This window comes from Oreochromis niloticus, linkage group LG17, assembly GCF_001858045.2.
Source record: "Oreochromis niloticus isolate F11D_XX linkage group LG17, O_niloticus_UMD_NMBU, whole genome shotgun sequence".
In the NCBI taxonomy this organism is placed as follows: Eukaryota; Metazoa; Chordata; class Actinopteri; order Cichliformes; family Cichlidae; genus Oreochromis; species Oreochromis niloticus.
This window is the reverse complement of record NC_031981.2, coordinates 14,088,227-14,108,002: the sequence shown is the minus strand read 5'-3', so window position 1 is coordinate 14,108,002 and position 19,776 is coordinate 14,088,227. Positions and strand designations below refer to the sequence as shown.

Sequence of the window (19,776 nt, the reverse complement as noted above, 5' to 3'; positions counted from 1 at the left end):
GTGCAGCACCTTTCAAACAAAATATAAAATACACAATTCTTAACTTGCTTTTTGAATCATTTTTGAATCATGTGTTGTCTTCAGATATCCCCGACCCTCCTGAAGCTCCCTTGGTTCCAGAGGTGGGTGGTGATTGGTGTTCTATGACATGGGAACCTCCAAAATACGATGGAGGCTCGCCAATATTAGGTAAACCTTGCAGCACACTTGTTACCAAGCTTTACATGCATGTGTTGGTGTTAAATAACAAACTTTCTGCCTGCCCTCTAAAGGCTATTACGTTGAGAGAAAAAAGAAGCAGAGCTCCAGATGGATGAGACTGAACTTTGACCTGATCAAGGAGACTACATTTGAACCCAAGAAGATGATTGAAGGAGTGCCGTATGAAGTGCGGATCTTTGCAGTCAACGCCATCGGTGTGTCCAAACCCAGTGAACCTTCCAAAGCCTTTACTCCTCTCGGTGAGTCCCCCAAACATTTCTTAGCACCACAAACCCTGACCTATGACCTATGATCTACAAAAATTCTATTTAAGGAAGAATAATACACTCTTACATAAGGCTTTATTATAATGGGAAAATTTTAAAGTGGGGTCCTGTGATAGCACGTGTCTGATCTGCCCTTGGTACCCCAGCGACACAGCTGTTCCCCCTCATACCCACTATCCCAAGCATTTTGACTGTGACCTCCACTGGACACGCAAGAGCTTTAGAGGATATTAAATATGTCTTTATAATGGCTGCCAAATCGTCTGTGGATTAGAGGTTTAGGAGCTCAGGTCTGTTAGAGGGTTCAGCAGGAGTTAAATGTGATTCAGAATACAAGAATAGATAGCAAGAGCAGGGGCTAATGAGATCTGACAGGGAGACTGATGGCATACCAGCTAAAGTGAGAGGCGCCTTGGTCACGTGTTTATGACTTGCCAAAATGGATGTTTTCTCATCTTGTTCACATTCACTGTTTAAACCCAAGTGATGAAAACCTTTATCTCCACACAGCTGTTACCAGTGAACCCACCATGCTGGTCGTGGATGATGTTACTGACACCACTGTGACCGTAAAGTGGCGTCCACCTGAAACCATTGGAGCTGCTGGGCTGGACGGATACTTAGTGGAGTATTGCGTAGAAGGAAGTGAGTTAGATTTCACTTGACTAACGAACTACATGATAGTAAGACCCTACAATTTATTGCACTTTTTTTTTAACCTCAGGCCTTCCTTTTGCAAATTGTACAAAAGCAAACGTCATATGTGCATATATACACAAGGGGATAAACTGCAACCAAATGCAGCTGGTATTGTAATTCTGACAGAATCAGAGATTTTGGACCAGACTGATTGCAAAACAGCACAAAAATACTGAATACAATATTGTAAGAGTCCATACATAGACATACAGAAAATATACACAAAGAGTAAATCCCAAGTTACTGTGTATGCATGCTCGGCCACTTCATTAGGTATAATTGTTCCTGCACTAGAATATCTAATCAGCCAATCACATGACAGCAATGCAATGCATTTAGGCATGTAGGCATGGTCAATATGACCTGCTGAAGTTCAAACTGAGCATCAAAATGGAGAAGAAAGGTGATTTAAGTAACTTTGAAGGTAGGATGGTTGTTGGTACCTGACTGGCTGGTCTGAGTTTTTCAGAAACTGCTGATCTACTGGGATTTTCCTACACAATCATCTCTAGGATTCCAAACACCATTATTTAATAGCTTTAGAAGAAACTATACTGTTAATATTGTAAAAGTGAAATCTGAAGCCGAAGGATAACAGCCAGTAGTTTTTAAATACATAATAAATACATAATAAAGTAGTATAAAGTATAATTCACCAGACTTACAATAGTGCACTGGATGTAGCTGAGAAAAAAAATTAGACCCGCTGTAGCATGTAACCAATCTGTAAAACCAGTTTTATTAAGCACTTCTTCAAGTTTTTTAGCTTGTTTCTTCTAACCCACAAAACATACACACAAGCAGTCAGACATGAAACCAGTTTAAATTGTATTTTTCACCATGACTGTATTTTTTTTCCTTACAGCTAATGATTGGGTAATATCCAACAAGGAGCTGACAGAGAAAACCAGGTACACCATCACCGGTCTGAGTCCAGGGTGTAAAATTTTAGTTCGTGTCAAAGCCGTCAATGCAGCTGGAGCTAGCGCTCCACGTACCCTGCAGCATGCTATCCTGGTTAAAGAGGTTGTTGGTGAGCTCTTTAAAGTTCATTATATATGTTCTGCTGTAACACTGCAACAAATTAAATTAATACTGACATAAAAGATATCATAAAACGTTCCTTTATAACACACGTTTTGGTGCAACTGCTCCTCAGAACCACCCAAGATCCGCGTCCCACGGCACTTGAAGCAGACTTACATTCGCAAAGTTGGAGAAACAGTCAACCTCGTGGTGCCATTTATGGTAAATATGCCAGTTATACTGATGTTGCACATCTCTTCAACAAAATACTGAGCTCATGTTGCTATTTGTGTGCAGGGCAAACCCCGACCGAAGGTCACCTGGCTGAAGGATGGCATCCCTATAGAGCCTTCGCAAGTTAGCATCCGTAACACAGACTGTGACAGCATCATCTTCATCCGCAAAGCAGAGCGCAGCCACTCTGGGAAGTATGACATGACAGTGCAGGTTGAAAACCATGTGGACACAGCCATACTTGACATACAGATTGTAGGTGAGTGAGCAAAATCACTATAAGATCATACGAAAGATAGAAGTGCTCATCGACATCAGAGTGGAGCTTTATAAGGAATGTCTATATTATGAGATTATATTCCTTTTTCTCCTATTTTTAGATCTACCTGGACCTCCTCAGTGTGTGAATATTGAAGATGTTTGGGGTGGAAATGTAGCTCTGGTCTGGACTCCTCCAAAGGACAATGGGAACGCCCCAATAACAGGCTACACCATTCAAAAAGCAGACAAAAAGACAATGGTAGAAGATAGTCTCATACTGCAAATGAAAACCATTCTAGATACGCTATATCTCCAGAGTGTTCAGCTCACATGCTTTACTCTTTTTAGGAATGGTTCACGTGCATTGAGCACTACCATCGCAACTGTATTACCATCACAGAACTGGTAGTTGGGAACGAGTACTTCTTCAGGATCTTCTCTGAGAATATGTGTGGCCTGAGTGAAACCGCCACCCAAACCAAAAAGAGTGCTCTCATCGTCAAAGAAGGTACAGCTGACTGTGTGTTTATGAGAGTGTAGGTGAGAGTAAGATCAAAATATTTACTGTGAAAAACCAAATCTTCTAATTTCAGATGGAGGAAAAAGCTTCCAAAGCTGAAACTCTGGAAGAAATCACGTTTTACTTACATGCCGATATAAAGTTGTTGTTACTGTTTTGGTTTTTTTTACAGCTCTTATCTGAAAGGTACTGTCAGTGATGTTTTCCACCCTTAAGTGAGCCTGATTCACAGCCTCACTTGTGAAACTCCAAGGGTTCGGTGTATGACTGACAGGCCCTTCAATGGTGTCTCAGTCTCAGCTGATGATAAATAAAAAAAAACTGTCTTTCCCTCATCACATAGGGAATACCCCACATGATACCGCTCAGAGCCAGTATCATGCACAACCCCATTCCTTTACCCTTACCCCCACAGGCTTGCAGATGAAAACACAAGAGTACAATGACCACGACTTCAAGGAGGCGCCGAAGTTCACGCAGCCACTTATCAACACTTTCGCCGTGGCCGGCTACAACACTACTCTTAACTGCAGCGTGCGTGCCAACCCAAGGGTAAGTGGAAGAACTAAAAGTAAAAGTGGTCCTATCAGTAGAGTCCTTTGCTGATGTTTCTGTATCTATGTGCAGCCCAAAGTGATCTGGATGAAGAATAAGATAACCATCATTGACGATCCGCGCTACCGTATGTTTAGCAGCCAAGGAGTCTGCACTCTGGAGATCAGGAAGCCCAGCCCCTATGATGGTGGAATGTACACCTGCAAGGCCATCAATGAACTAGGAGAGGCTCAAGTGGACTGCAAACTGGAGGTCAAAGGTCAGTGCGGACCTTGATATGACCCCCGGCCTCCTCCTTGGGTGCCTGTGTTCATCTGAGTCTGGTTTCCCAAATGTTTTTGTTGTATTTTTTAATGTTCTTTTAAGATATGTGCTTCTTTAATGCAAACAGAAGCTATTAACGAATTTATGATCACAATCATCACTGAACGTACAGAGGCAGAGAGACTTTGGGAAACCAACTCGACCTGGGTACGCTAGTGTTTGAACTGTGTGTGCAGTTCAGCAAAGGGACGATATAGGCGGTGGACATGTAAGTATCTGTACTATGTTGCACCAGCTATTCATAAATTCATGGTAAAGTCTTCATCAGGCTCCTAGCAACTAGTTCCTGGTGATTTACAAAGATGGGTTGCACAGTTAAAACTTATCAAATGTGTTAGACTTGAGTAATGTGTAAGTTGGTCATGCATGGTGTCTGGGAGAGTTCGATGCTGTAAAAGACAAACTACATGGTCGCAGTGCCTGAAAAAGGGAAATCACTTTGGATTCTTACAAGATTTTTTTCTCTTCTAATGCTTTTATTAGGATCTTTCTTGGTTTCTTATTCATACAGTCAGTTCTTAGGTTTAGTTCCAAATGACCTTAGGTTTATTTAGTCAATTCCCTTTTGTGTTCCCAGTTTGTGTCAGTCTTGTCTCTCTTTATATCTATCTACTGTATATTCACCCATCTTGTCCTCCTGTCTTCCCTTGTGTCATGTTAATCCTATTCCCCTGTTCCATGTGGGTGGTAGTTGCTGTTTTAGGGCAGCATGTGGCTCAGGAGGTCGAGCGGGTCATTTTTGGGTGAATGACACTTGCAGTCAAACTCGAAGTTCTTTAAATGCTCACGTAAATAGAAAGGCACCTTATAAGTATTGAAGACACATAGTAATATAAATACCACAGACGATATAAAAGATGAATGTGACATCACCCACTGGTTTCTTAAGTCCTGTTTTGAAGCCTCTTGTTTTCAGAGTCACAATCTCAGTGTTTAGAAACCAGATGTGATGAGGTGGGGTGGATCTGACTGTGAAACGACACACGCTTGACCTAAAAACTGGTCAGTCACAAGTTTTTTAGTCAATGAGCATAACCTGGATAAACAGTGTATGACCAAAACTTACAAACTTGAAATAATTTTTCATTCATTCATTTAATATGATTAAAATGAATCACTGAGACTTAATGGTTCATTTCAAACAGGAAAGTGTTTTCACAGGTCAAGTTAAAGAGCTGTTTTCCCATTGACTTTATAAGGACTGGAGGCCTTTTCCCAACACCTGTTTTCAAACAGTCACAGATTGGTGAACTTTTCCAAATAGATACTTTCAGCTGCTCCCTTATCCACAAAGGCTATCCACAGTATGTTTAATTTGGCAGATATTATACATGAATTGCTTTTCCTGATACAACCCCAAAGTGCATTATGTCTCCTTCTGTGCATGGGGCTGAACCAAGGAACTTTGTAGGCAAATGTGCTATTTGCCAGTAACTGCTAATTTATGAACACATCTAGCTTGCCAACACTATGCAAGCCAAGCAACTGGGTCATTTACCATTATTGGTATAACATTTTAAAGTTTAGGTGTCATGTCAGACGTCAGCTTTATCAGTTTTGTCTGCATAAGATTTATTTTGTTTTGTGCAATCCACTTTGATAAAGTGACGTGTAAATCTGCACTTATTGACTAACTACACTTAAACTTACGAACACCTGGTGCAACTGGTCTATGGATTCCATTTTGAGAGAATATATAAATAATAATCATTTCATGTGTGTCCAGTGTACATAATATCTGGTGACACTTTTCCATCACCACAACATGCAGACATTTATCCCTTGTGTTGTCACACCTCTCTCTATTCAGTCCAGTCCATCCAGCCATCCTCTTCATCATCACAGCACACCACCTCAGCACCAGTCACACCACAGGAGGCAATAACATATCGTTAGCTTCATAGCATAATTGCCTAAGTCACTTTGACCAGACAATGACTTAGGCACTTATGCTATGAAGCTAACGATATGTAACATGTGATGTTTTTGTGTTTGTATTATTCAATGTCTCCATCTTAAAATATGCTCCACAGATTCCAGTGTCTTCTTTATGCTCCACGGTTAACTCCTCATATAAAAGAGTTCAGTAATAACTCAGCTGTTTTCCCTGGTGCACATATAACTCCATGTAAACATTTTAACCCCTCTTCTCTTCTCTTCTCTTCTCCCTCCTAGTCCAAACTCAAGAATTGTGAATGTATGTTCTCATATAAGGTAAGCTTTCATATGGTTTTGGCATATGAAGCTTATGTCATTCATTATGCATCTTCAAGCCTGTGCAACCTCGCTTTTCTCAGCTTGTGGGTCTCTAGCAGTTGTTCTTCCCCTTGAGAGGAGAACCAACAGAACATGTCACATTTGCATGACGGCTTTTGCCAGGTTTTTTTTTTAACCTGGATTGCTGTACCTGGCTGACTTTAATAGCTCAGTTTTGAATATTTGAATTGATTGTTGGCGTGATATTGTGAGACTCTCTTTTTTGTAACCCGTAGCAGAAATTAAGTGAGTAAAAGGTTTGCAAATCTTCTAACCTTTGCTGAGATATCAAGTGCATCATCTGAAGGGACTGAGAAGCTCTATGCTATGAAGGCATTGACTGTGGCTGAACAACATCAAACACCAAAGAAAACATACTAAACTATATTTTATGTTTGGACCTGCCTGACGAGTGGTGTATGCATAAAAGCGGCAGAAATTATATATACTGTATTTTGTAGGTTTTTGCTTGTTGCAGATGACTGGAGACATTATTTATTAATTTTTTGGAAAAGATTGCAGACCTGAATCGAAACATGTTGTGGAATCAGCTGTGCTTGTGCTTGTATGCTGTGGCCCAGTTCCATACTATGCACTAATACTGAGCAAATATGCAGGATTTACACTGCGTTCACGTGGTGAAAGTGACAAAATACTCGTCTCCATTTTCAGTGCTGTATTTGAGTGTGTTATTAGTTGATTGCTTTTGTAATATCAAAGCAGAACTATTGTGCTTGTCCCTATTTTATGTCACATACAGTGCTGTGCAAAAGTCTTGTGCCACCTGTATTTTCTTTATATTTTGCTTCCAAGTGGTGTTGAGAATTTGGGAGAAACTTTTAGATCAAATTTTGTACACCTAGGTGAAGTCAGTGACTTTGCATCTTGTGCCACAGATCCCTTCATTTAAAACTGCATGTACTAAAAGTCCTGCATAGTCCATATTTGCTCTAATTAATAATTTTCTTCACTACAAATTACCAAATAAATGGATGAAATTCCAATCACCTGTATTTTGTGTTTAGTGATCATTATTAGAATGCAGTATGCTTTTATTGCTAGCCTGTTAGCTACTGTAATGATAGCATGCCTTTAAACTCTTGTATACTGTGCAAAAAGACATACAAAGGCAGTTAGTATATACTATGGAACTGGGACAAACTGGGTCGGCATTGCATACAGAAGCCATCCTGACCACCCTCTTTCCCTCTTTAGAGCTTGTGGTTCTCTCCATTGAGTTTTATTTGCTTTTCTCTGCTCACCCTATTGCCCTTCAGCTTTTCTCCTTCATCTTCCCCTCTCTGTTTTTCACTCTCCACATATGTCTCTGTGCCTCACAGCAATATTCTAAGCGAGTTTTTCTCCCTGTCCTTTAGGAGGCTTCACCTTCTATGAACTCATGCAACGTGGAGTGCCCCTACATCTGATTGACAAGTATATGACCGAGTCGAAGGTTGTTGAGCAAGAGAAGTAAAAACTGAGCACAGTGCAATAAGACATTTTTGGCTTTGCAAACATCTGATGCCCCTAGTTACCCTGTTCTCTCAACTGCTGAGGTCAGCAGCCTGCAGGTGGATGGAGGGAAGGTGGGAAAGGTGGATGGGTGTGAGGGAGGGTATACCAGTCCGGTGTGGTATGCTGTGTGCAGCTTTGGAGCTAGTTACCATAAGAAAAAAAAAAGGCAGTTCATCTTCTTTATCACTCTGTTAAGTTTGAGAGACTCAGCTGAGATGCATGTTGGCAGTGTTTTGGTTCTAGCTTTAATAAGGAATTGTAGTGTGAAAAAAAACAAGCTCATGGTGCACAAACAGTGACACACGGCTAGACTATTTTTATGTGGATTTTCGTCAGGAGTGCTTTTTGAAGGTGACTGATTACTTCTGGGCTCTGAAAGATTTAGTTTGATGTTTAAAGGGTGTCAGTGAACTAATACATGGCAAAAAAAAAAGTGAGAACAGACTTGAGTAATGTTGGACAAATGAATGTTTTCACTCTTCTGATATGAATCACATTGATATTTCACTTTTTCTGTTGAGTTAGTAAGACAATATAGAGATTTACACACAGTCCATACATGGCATCAAACTTTTGAATTCTTGGATTCATACTGGGCTGAGGTTTGATTGGGGTTAAAACATGTGTGCATGCCTTTACCTTTGTAATTACAACCTGTGGACAACAATAAAAAACACTTTAAAAAATAGTATCTCTGTTGTTGATTTGTGTACTCTTGTGTTGTAGGAATTAATCTTCTTTTCTAGTCTGTGACAGATTCACTGTGTAATTGACCTCATTAATTCATTTTAGTCATATTTATTTATTTTGCAAACTAGAAATAGAATGAGAGTTTATGGAATGAGTCATGTATGTGAGATCTGGAAAATATGCTCTGACATATGGAAGGTCTTATGTTTGAATATACTGACTTGACCATATAAACAGGGGGTTAGTTAAAGGAGACCTACTGTGATGCTCAAAAGTTGACACAGAGTATTGGCACAGATATTGACACGGAATAACCCATTTTTTAATGGCAAATCTCATAAAACCATAGTTTATTCACAATAGAATATAGAAAACATAAAATATTTAAACTGAGAAAATGTGCCATCTGAAGACGGAAAGAACAAACACCCATTTTGATGGCAAAACAAATCTTAAAAGGTCGGGACAGTCTGTACACTGAAGAAAACAGTTACTGGACTTTTGGGAGAGGATTTTTTTTTCCCATTCATGTCTGATAAAGGCAGGCCTGGGTCTTTTCTGTTGTATTTTTCATTTCATTATGCTCCAAATGTCTGTAGGCCGGTTCAGCACCTGCTTTCTTCTACTACAAAGCCCTGCTATTGTCTTAGATGCAGTATGTGGTTTAGCATTGTCTTGCTGAAAATGCAAGACCTTTTCTGAAAAAAAACTGTCTGGATGGGAGCATATGTTGTTCTAAAACCTGTATATACCTTTCAGCATCAGCATTTCAGCCTTTCCAGATGTGCAAGCTGCCAATTCCCATACCGTCAGAGACTGCTGTATTCCCCAGTGGAGACACCTGGGGAACACAGCTGATTAGAATCTAACTAATGAAACGAGGGAAAGCAAACTCGCCATAATGCATATGAGACAAGGGAGTAGAAGTAAAATAAAAACAGGAAGTAATGAAGACCCAGACTAAGACATGTGACCTTGACACAGGGAAAAGGTAAACAACTAACTGACTAACTGGGAAGACAAGGCTCACTTGACACAACAGATCAGACAACCTCAGAGACAGAGAACAGAGAGTGTACAAGTGTAGACAGACATGGACATGGACAAAAACCCCTAGAGAAATAAATCCTCCTGGGTCCACGGCCCAGGGACCCTGACACTTTTGATAATATTATGTACTGTAGATGATGAGTTATTAAAGTCTTCACAAAGTCTTTATGATGAGGAACATTATTATGAAACTTTGTACAGAGTGTTTTGCATATTGGTAAACCTCCATCTTTACTTCTGACACACTCTACTTACTTTCATCTCACTTTGTAAGGTGCTCTTTTTATATCCAGTCATGTTTACTCACCTGCTGCCAGTTACCCTAATTACACCTAATGTTTCTCTAATTTTTTCTCAGACTCCGGGTTCTGCCTTAAAGAAAAAACCATTCATATATACATATATATATATATATCAGCAAGAGAGAGAGAGAGTTTAATTAACCAGACAAAAATATACTTATTTAATTTTAATAAATAATCTTAGATCCAATAACCAAATGCTAGAGAAATTTATTAGGAGATTCATTTGTGAACCCAAACATATTATAAACAGTTACAGGGGGTATTCTTCAAATTAAGAGTATAGGTATGACACAGGTATTACACTACAACACCTCAGTTTAGGGCTGCTCAATTAATCGAATTTTAATCTCGATTACGATCTGGGTTTTCAACGATCATTAAAAATGACTGAGCCGATTATTAGCACCTCCCTCGTGCTTTACTCTCGCGCTGCTCCGTGTGACAAATCGAGCGCACCTCTCTGCGTTTCGAACACGCGTCACAGCAATTAAGAGGACCCGAGGGAAGCTCGGAAAGCTCGGAAAGCTAAGCAGAAGTTATTTGGAGAGGAGAGGATAATGGCTGCTGAAGAACGAATGCCGTTGGTTGAAAAGAGAGATAAAACGACTTCAGTGGTGTGGAAACCAATGTTTCCTGTAAGCTGCGCACGTGCGCAATTGCGCACTGCTGGCACGGTCCCTGCGCACAGAAAATCTGCGTTGCGCACAAAAAAATCTAACCTGAATTGAAATTAAAATTAAAACTTTAACAATTCTGTTTTGCAGTGTTAGTCAGTAAGTGACTGGCTGCTCCTGTATGGGATTAGAACGATGCCACCTTATCCTATAGTCCAACCAATAATGCGATTCACATTCGTATATACGCAGCTAATCAACGTCGTTGACAGGCTATGACAGCGTCCTTATGTGCCGACATCGGTGTTTTAGCTAGGAAAGCCGCGTGGCTGATGTGCAGTGAAGCCACATTAATGACAATGTGTACAACCATTGGAGATGTGAGCAGGACAGACGGAACAATTGACGGAAAAAGTGTGGACCAGTTTTTAAATTGTGTTGATAGGCCATGTAAAACCAGAGTTATGATAAAAATATATGCAATGTTTGGTTTTCTTCCTGAATACTATCGTTGTTTATATTTACTGCGGGAAGAAACGGTAAAAACGGAAAACGCTAGAAAGGACTCTCCGCTTGTGAGCAAAAACAAAACCAAAAAACCCCCCACCCTTTCCTATTGGTTGAAAAAAGTACCGTGTCGACCAATCAAAAAATGATATGGCAACGTGGCATCTAGTTGTTAAGAAACGGGGGGAAGTTTTAGGAGTGACGGCGGTGCTTTGAGATGTGAGAGATTTGAGACGTTTAGAGCAAATCTTGTGTAGTTAGTGTGTAGTGTAGTCAATAGTTTTGTTGTGTGTGTCAGAACAATGAGGCGGCTGCTGAATGTTACAGGTGTTACAGGAGTGATACATCTGCTGTTGTCAGGCCTGCGGGTATCAGGCTGTTGTTCTCCTTTATCTCATAGTGGACAGAAATTATTTTTGGAGTGGCACAAATAATTTGTGTGGCATCAGATTTGATGCAGAACAACTGAATGTTCTGTAAATAGTTTGAAATGTTTATTTAAAAAAAAACGCCTTGGCTGCATTAAAAAAATAAATAGCTGCAAAAAACTTTGTTGTTTGCCAAAGTGAGTTACTTTTTTGAAGTAGTAACTATATAATTAATTGCCCAACATTGGTCATTATATACTGTATTTTGCAGACAGAGAGTTACAGGACTCTCTCCCAGACCACAGACTCATAATACAAGTCAGAGCTTTATGAAAAAAAAGAAAAGAAAGAAAGTTGTGTTTTCAAAATTGGAGTTCAAGTTATTTTTACTTCCAATAGTGTTAACATACTACACAGGTCATGAACAAGATTTTTTTTACATTTTCACTGTAAGTGGGCTAAAGCAGTTAATTAAAAGTAGTCTAACAGAAATGTAAATGCTGTAATTTGATTATTTTAATAAACCATGTAACTTGGATGGATTTGATGCTGGCGTGACCACAGTGCACACGTCTGATGTCGCTCACAGTGGTCCAAGGGACCGCTCAGGGAGTTTGTGTGTTCGCTCAGACACATGAAATATTTGAGGGAACATTGGTGGAAATTTCCACCAATGTTCCCTCAAATATTTCATATTTGCGGAGTCAGACGTGGATCAAATATTGTGCAGTATTTTGAAGTTCACTAAACATAGATGTTTACATTTTTCATTTATTTTTTATATTGCAAACATTTGCACTGTAATCAGTATTTGCACACTATTTTATATTATTTTTTGACAGTCTTTAAAGCCATTATTCAATACATTGTTATTGTTAAATAAATATCGTCAAATAATCAAGATCTCAATTTCAGTGAAAATAATCGTGATTATCATTTTTGCCATAATCGAGCAGCCCTACCTCAGTTGTAGTCATGTAAACAATCCAATCTCTGTGAACATAAAGAATCAAATCCCTCTAATGCAGCAAATTAAACCCTTTAACTTAGAAACTATGATTATTAGCCCAAGTATCCTAAACAGACCTACAGAAAGTAGGCTAATATTTCGGATTATTTTTATCATTTGATGTGCGATCCATTTACAAATCCACACTTTTCAAAGCTTTGCAAAAACACAACTCATGTTTACCTTATTTTTTCTTTTAAATTTATATTAGTTAATCTTTAAAAGAACACAGCAGTATTCCAGGTGGGGTTTTTTCTTCTAAAATTAACTATTAATTAAATTAACTAAAATTAACATTTTTTTTAATCTAAGTTTAGTTTTTAGTTTAACTAACAAAGTGAATAAGAAGCACAAGGAGAACAGCTACACTAAGGCAGGTCAAATATGATATGATATTGTAGATGTTTGTGTGGTACTTTCTATATGTTGATGATACCACCTACACTTTTAAGAATCATAGTTTTTAAATTATAAGGCTTAACCTACATGAATGAGGTAATTATGGGCCTAATACATCTGCCAGTCATACAATGTGTGCTTACGTTTGCTTGTATTTTAGCAAGTTTATAAGCCAACCAGATGGTTATATCACAGTGTTATACACTCTTAGGCGCAGGCTATGTGCATTTAAATTTCCCGGTAGATAGCCACGTTATCCCTTCCGGACCTTCGCTTCCTGCCGAGACGCACCTCGATCAGAAACGTATAGACATCCACAGCGCTTGGTTCCGCTGTGGAAATGGCCTCTGCTGCTCGTCTACCTAGATATACCAGATGAGCTGTTGCTGTCTCCTGGAGTCGGCCAACCCTGTCTGAAACACCACCCGGGAATATCGGGGAGTTTTTGCGGTACTCAGAGGAGTGACGAGGCAGAAAAATAATGCCACATTTCCTGTGGCCAGAGCCGTTGTCACCCGCTCAACTGAAGCGGCTGGAGGAGCATAAATACAGCGCCTCCGGTAGATCCCTATTTGAGCCGCCGTGTCAGATCTACTGGAACTGGCTCGTCCAGCAGATACCGACATGGATCGCACCAAACACACTGACTATTGTTGGACTGCTGGTTAATGTCCTCTCCACGTTGGTGCTTGTGTATTATTGTCCCACGGCAACAGAAGAGGTGAGTATAGCGACTGGGGCTAAAGTTTCAAACGTCTACCCATCTCTGCTATGAAAAGACCGTCCTCCATTTAGAAAATGCGTAGGCTAAAGATACACGGCAACCTGTAAGGCCCAGATAGCTCAACAAATAGGATTGATTATATTTACTGAGTCCATTGGGGATACTTACTAATTCGGCAAACATTTGAGCTTCACAGCTGCTTGTATTTTAACGTCATATCTACCTTATAGATGGGGCCGTGATACTAGCTAACGCCGCAGGGGCTGTATTTTGGGGACTGTTCTGTTGTGTCAAACAGCTAAATTTAAATTTTTTAGTGTAAGCTGAAGTAAGCTTGGAGTCCGTCTCCAGGTGTTTCAGGAAAACTGTTTTCTCTCTTTTTTTTAAACCCAAGCATGGCCACAAGCAAGCCGAGAAGCTTTAAAATGGGTTTTAATCGTATTAGGGACGACGTGGACAAGAATAACTGTATTGGGAACAGATATATCGGCGGTCATGTGACATTAGAAAGTTGAAAGTTCAAAGGCCTCATGTGACGCAGTGCTGTTGGTGTCAAAACAACAATTTGTTTCATTGTTTCACTTCAGGCCACTATCTATCAGAGAAGAGGCTAATCATTTAGCAGCCATTTATTAGTAATTAAGAAGTAAAATATAAAAGGGGGCGGGGTGTCTAGCCCTTAACCAGACAAAAATATACTTATTTAAATGAGTAAGCTGATTTTGAAACGCCTCTATATTATTCTGTAATCTAAGAATACTATAGAAAGTGTGCCATGCAGGTAGCAAGTTGACCTAGGGCACAGTAAACCTGTCTGTCCCTGCAGCAGTGGGTCCAGCTGCTCATGCACAGGTTGGTGAGTTTATCAGACTTGCACCTTTGTTCGTTCTAACTATGACAACCTTGCACCTGAGTCAAAGTCCATGCACTCCCACTGACTCCACAAGTTTCCTCTACTGTTATTCTGCATTGGTTGAGGCATACAGTGTACGCTTTTATTTATGGAGAGTTAAGAGTTAAGTCCCATCGCTGTGCAAACAAACACACATTCACAGGAATTCATCAGAGCCTATGGAAATAGGTCAGAGTTTTCCCTCAAGTCACTGCTGTGATAAACTTAAACAAGGCTTTTGGGACATGTGCTTCATCTCTGTTGAAACACACTCTGTCTTTGTGTGTGGTTCTCTCTCTCTCTCAGTCACAGGCTTACACAAATGCTCTCTCTCACACACACACACACACACACGTACACACACATTGTAGTTTTGCAAACATGCTATGTTGGCCAGCATTGCTGTCCAGATGGTCCATAACCTCCAACCTAGTAAAGAGGAGCTGAACTGGTCTAGTCAGGTGGATTCCCTCCTACTACACACTTCAGAGAGATGTAGCAGATATGACACATAAGTATTATTTAAATCCAACAGTGCACACATGTATGAATTCAAAAGTTCCATTAAATCCAAAACAAACAACTTCTGAAAATCCAATACCTTAACAAGTTACACAACCCTCCTCTCCCCCCTCATATGAATAATAATTAAAGTTGTGAAATACAGATATGATTAAAGTAGAGACCATCTTGCAATCTGGTCAACAACTGCAACTGCAATTTTTAAGTATTATATGTTTCTAGGTTTCAAAGGAAGTGGGGTGGGTCTAAAGTGGTCCCTTGGTCCCTGTGGTTTTGCAGGGGGATGGCACCCACAGATTAAAATTTGGCCTTTCACCAGTTACCCACCATTTTCTTTCGCTCTACAACTATCTGTATTTTAAGTAGCTTAAATAGATTTGACTAATTAGGTGATTATCTGTGTTGTAAGAATGGGTGTGTAACTTTCAGTCTCCCTCTGTCATCCCTTCCCTGGCTTCAGGCTCCATCATGGGCTTTCATCCTGTCTGCTCTGGGGCTCTTCATCTACCAGTCTCTGGATGCTATTGATGGGAAACAGGCCAGGAGGACAAACAGCAGCTCAGCCCTTGGTGAGCTCTTCGACCATGGCTGTGATGCAGTCTCTACAGGTAATCTCCTAAACCCTGAAGTCTGCTGTGTTTGATTATAATAAACTGACTGTAGCATGTTAGTAAACAAAGCTTTGGCTTTAATTTCATTAATATGACTTTAATGTGCTTACCTCGGTGATTCTCTTCCAGTCTTTGTTGCTGTGGGAACGTGCATTTCATGTGGAATAGGACAATATCCAAACTGGATTTTCTTCTGTGGTTTTATTGGGATGTTTATGTTTTTCTGCGCCCACTGGCAGACCTATGTGTCCGGGACGCTCCGCTTTGGCCTGTAAGTCAAATATTCATTTTAAATGTATTTTTCTCTTAATATAAGAAAATGGGCATCGTTATTAGTTTGCAACACTGAATGATAAAATAACTTGAAGACAGTAAGCTAATTTGCCTGGCAAGCCACTTGCACTGGCAGGTCAACCCCAAAGAAGACCGTTCAAGCCCCGTCCACATGTAAAGTGTTTAACTTGTCATGCATTGCTTTGCATGTGATAGTTGGTTGCTAGTGAACAGTCCAGGTTCCAGTTGCCTAAATAATCCTTCAGTGCATTTACCACCAACTCATATAGTCACGTGGGGAAAAAAGAAAGTTTCTAGGGCTCTAAGCAGTCCTTTGAAAAATTGAGTATACTCCATGATTCAGTAGCTTGTATAACCACTTTTAGCTTATTTTGCCACCTGCTTTTATTCTGTGTGACTTCAGCAGTCTCTCACATTATTATGGCCCACTCTTCTTTACAATGTTGCTTTAGTTCATTGAGATTTGTGGGCACTGGTTTACGCACATCTCTCTTCAGGTCCCACCACAGCATTTCAATTAGATTGAGGTCTGGACTTTGACTTGGCCATTTGAACATTTTATACTCTTATTTATCAATCATTCTGTTGTAGATTTGCTGCTGTGCCTGGGATATTTGTCCTGTTGCATGACCCAGTTTGGCCTAAGCTTTAGCTGTCAGACAGATGGTCTTGTATTTAATGCTTTTGGTATACAGAGGAGTTCATGGCTCACTCAGTGATCACAGGTCCTGTGGCTACAAACCAGCCCAAACCAACACCCTCACACCACCATGCCTGACAGTTGGTATGAGGTGTTTGTGTTCCCCTGGAAGATGAGAAAAGAACCACAGCCCCGTATTGAACGCCTTGTTTTATGAGAACATCTCATTGTAGGATCCGGTCACACATTGGCATTTGGAAAATGCTGCAGTACCGATGCTGTTGTTAAACCTTCACACTGTCACTTATGTCACACTTCCCTCATGTTCTGCACAGGGTTGATGTCACAGAGGTGCAAGTCGCCATCGTAATCATGTATGTGATGTCAGCTTTCGGAGGCGTGAGCCTTTGGCAGTACACGGTAACTGAGAATCCATTTCTTCACACTCGCCTGCACAAATAGTGTACACACAAGGACACTTCCATTTCACCTCAAGTGTATAGTCAAACCTTTTTCTCCTTAGTTTTTACACCAGACAAACTAACTGAATCACTTCTTAGGCTTTAGTTGTCCTGCTAGTCTTTAAATAGAATTTGTGTTTTACTTTTACTCTGTGCTGCCTTTGGAGGCTTGACTTAACATCACATGAGAGAAGTGAGAAGGTAAATATGGGTAGCTAACGCCATGGCAACAGGTCATCTACTGGACATGATCTGGCTCAAAAAGCTGATGATGTCGCCCGCATTTGTTTGTGTTTTATTTGGATATATTTATTTATTTATTTGCTTTGCCCTCCCATCATGCTCAGCATGCTGCAGCTTTCATATAAGCACTTTTCTATTTTATAAGGAGAATGCTTCTTGTTTTCTCTTTATTTTGACCTCAATGTGTTCCCATAGTTGCCCATCATCGGACTGAAGCTGTATGCCTTCCCCGTCATGGGCATCATCGGGGGAGCCCTGTACTCCTGTTACAACTATTTCTATGTCATTTTGAATGGAGGGGTTGGCAAAAATGGCTCCACTGTGGCTGTAAGTTCTAAATACAGCATTATTTTAATATAAAAAAATGTGTAAAACACAAAAACTAATCAACTTTTCTGCCCTTCAGGACACCAGCGTGCTGAGTCCCGGTTTGCACATCGGCCTCATCCTTACACTGGCCTTCATCATTTTCAAGAAGTCATCCAGCCACCTGTTTGAGCACCACCCCTGTTTGTACCTGCTCACCTTTGGCATGGTTATCGCCAAGATTTCCAACAAGCTGGTGGTACGTTGGTTTTCTCTTAATCGCCTGAATGAACTGTCACATATCTTCTTTTGTGTGTTTTAACCCATCGTTTAACCCAGTGTTTAACCTGTGTTTTCTTTCTTTCTTGAATCTTCTCTGTAGATGGCACACATGACCAAGAGTGAGTTATACCTCCCAGACCCAGCCTTTATTGGGCCTGGCCTCCTTTTCCTCAACCAGTACTTTAACAGCTTCATTGACGAACACATAGTCCTCTGGATCGCCATGGTTAGTACTGCACTCTTTGTTTAAAATGCAGCCCCACCCTTTTTGTCACCTCTAAGTAGCCACATTCTTTGCTCTTTTACCTTTTTGTGTATACAGTTAATGCCTTAAATTATTTTCCTTGCATACTTTATTCAGTTGAGCGCTTTTCATTATAATGGTGACAATAGAGAAATAAGATTGGAGTGCCTTGAAATACTTGCAGGACACGTCAGCATTGATGACTAATACGCACACAGTTAAATCAACTTCTCATAAGCACAGCGACTTTCACTTCTGTCTGTGGGACTCTTATCTCTGCTAGTTGCCATCTAATCATTATAGTTGTGGTTCAAAGAGCACACAGTTTCTACAATGCAATTGAGATGACTTGTGATAAACCATCCTTTGACATCCATGACTCGTGTTGTATCTCACACGCTGTTTCAAACCCCCGCAGGGTTTCCAGCTGATCAGCTTTGAAAGGATAAATAAGGTTTAAAAACGTTAAAAGAACTTTAAAGCCATGTTTTCTACTATAAATTGTAATCTTTCGTCAGTGTGACGGCCGAGATGGTGCGCTGATAATCACTAAGAGATCACAGTCAACAAATATATTAATAGCTGATGGGAAACCACCATTTGAATTTGGAGCCAGCGTTGGTGTGCAAACACGTTTTCCTCATTTGACACTGACATGTCACAGTAGGGAGGGCAAAAGTGTTACTAATATCAGTAATCACATTTCGGTATTACAGGTTCTGGCTTACTGGTTTTCCTTATATAGCAATACTTATTGTCCATCTAAACATGCGTGTTAGGATCATTTCATAAATAATAGCAATCCATGACAACAAGAAAATATGTGATTGCATAAACAGGAAGCAGGAAGTTGGTTACTTAGTTTTGACAAATTAGAGAGACACTGTGGGAAAGTGTGTGTCAGTCCTTCAGCCCTCACCAACCAGAAGTTCATGCGTGTCTAAGGGTCCTTGGCAGTGAACTGCTTTACTTTTTAAATGGAGGAAAGGAAGTTGCTACAAAACTAAAGATTTCCATGTAACTTACTTCCTTGCTGTATCCAGTGGCTGTTCTTGTATCATCCTTTGTGGTACCATTTAATGATGCTGTCTGTTAGGGGCCTGTATTACATCTCAAATTAGTATATCACTTAGTATATCAACATAATAAGTCTTTATATTTTTGCTCCAGGTCCTATCCACTGTGGATTTGATACGCTACTGCACGGGCGTGTGCATCCAGATCGCCTCACACCTGCGCATCCACGTCTTTAGCATCACAACGCCGAGCCAGTCGCACCGCGACTGACGGTTTGCCCGGCGGGAGGAGGCGGGAGGAGACGCAGATCTCTTCCCGCTCCTGAAAGCAGACAGCGACCGCGATGACGAGGAGAAACCCTCGACCTCGAGCCACTGCAGCCTCGACAAAGTAACCACTTCAGATTAAAACTCACACCTACTAAAAGGAAAGATAAAACCACCTTGATACAAAAAAAGAAAAAAAAAACAACCAAGCATGGATCTGTTGAATGAAAAATTAACCCAAGTTTCCCTTGAAAACCCAGTTGCCTGATGAAGTCTTTCAGATTTTAATTTCAAGGTAAATGCATGTTGTTAGATTTAATTTTTTGAACATCATTTGGCACTTCCAGCTTATTCAACACAAAATACCAAAAAAAATTCTTTTAATAGGTATTTTTTAGTTTGGGCAAATATCAAAGCATTTAAGTGAGCTTTAAATATGGATAAATGTTCCTCA

The 19,776-nt window shown here is 40.2% G+C and overlaps 2 protein-coding genes across 10 annotated transcripts in view; both read left to right on the top strand.

Moving 5' to 3' along the window:
- The window catches only part of mybpc1 (myosin binding protein C1), a 37,666-nt gene extending 29,097 nt beyond the window's left edge, over positions 1 to 8,569 (top strand). For 8 of the 9 annotated variants that reach the window (XM_013275600.2, XM_013275599.2, XM_013275598.2 and 5 more), the window contains 11 exons: positions 85 to 189; positions 273 to 461; positions 999 to 1,133; positions 2,053 to 2,220; positions 2,347 to 2,435; positions 2,511 to 2,706; positions 2,828 to 2,967; positions 3,057 to 3,216; positions 3,644 to 3,780; positions 3,856 to 4,042; positions 7,740 to 8,569. In XM_013275600.2, the coding sequence (XP_013131054.1) occupies positions 85 to 189; positions 273 to 461; positions 999 to 1,133; positions 2,053 to 2,220; positions 2,347 to 2,435; positions 2,511 to 2,706; positions 2,828 to 2,967; positions 3,057 to 3,216; positions 3,644 to 3,780; positions 3,856 to 4,042; positions 7,740 to 7,837 (1,604 nt within the window). In that variant the 3' untranslated portion in view covers positions 7,838 to 8,569. Of the gene's footprint in view, positions 1 to 84; positions 190 to 272; positions 462 to 998; positions 1,134 to 2,052; positions 2,221 to 2,346; positions 2,436 to 2,510; positions 2,707 to 2,827; positions 2,968 to 3,056; positions 3,217 to 3,643; positions 3,781 to 3,855; positions 4,043 to 6,282; positions 6,322 to 7,739 lie in introns of all 9 variants that reach the window. The other variant, XM_013275595.2, reaches the window with a different exon arrangement.
- Positions 8,570 to 13,087: 4,518 nt separating this feature from the next.
- chpt1 (choline phosphotransferase 1) overlaps positions 13,088 to 19,776 on the top strand; it is a 7,796-nt gene continuing 1,107 nt past the window's right edge. The window contains exons 1-8 of the mRNA XM_003452047.5: positions 13,088 to 13,541; positions 15,419 to 15,566; positions 15,699 to 15,840; positions 16,839 to 16,923; positions 17,403 to 17,534; positions 17,614 to 17,772; positions 17,896 to 18,021; positions 19,210 to 19,776. The exon at positions 19,210 to 19,776 is cut by the window's right edge and continues 1,107 nt beyond it. Coding sequence (XP_003452095.1) covers positions 13,302 to 13,541; positions 15,419 to 15,566; positions 15,699 to 15,840; positions 16,839 to 16,923; positions 17,403 to 17,534; positions 17,614 to 17,772; positions 17,896 to 18,021; positions 19,210 to 19,326 — 1,149 coding nt within the window. The 5' untranslated portion in view covers positions 13,088 to 13,301 and the 3' untranslated portion in view covers positions 19,327 to 19,776. The remainder of the gene's footprint in view (positions 13,542 to 15,418; positions 15,567 to 15,698; positions 15,841 to 16,838; positions 16,924 to 17,402; positions 17,535 to 17,613; positions 17,773 to 17,895; positions 18,022 to 19,209) is intronic.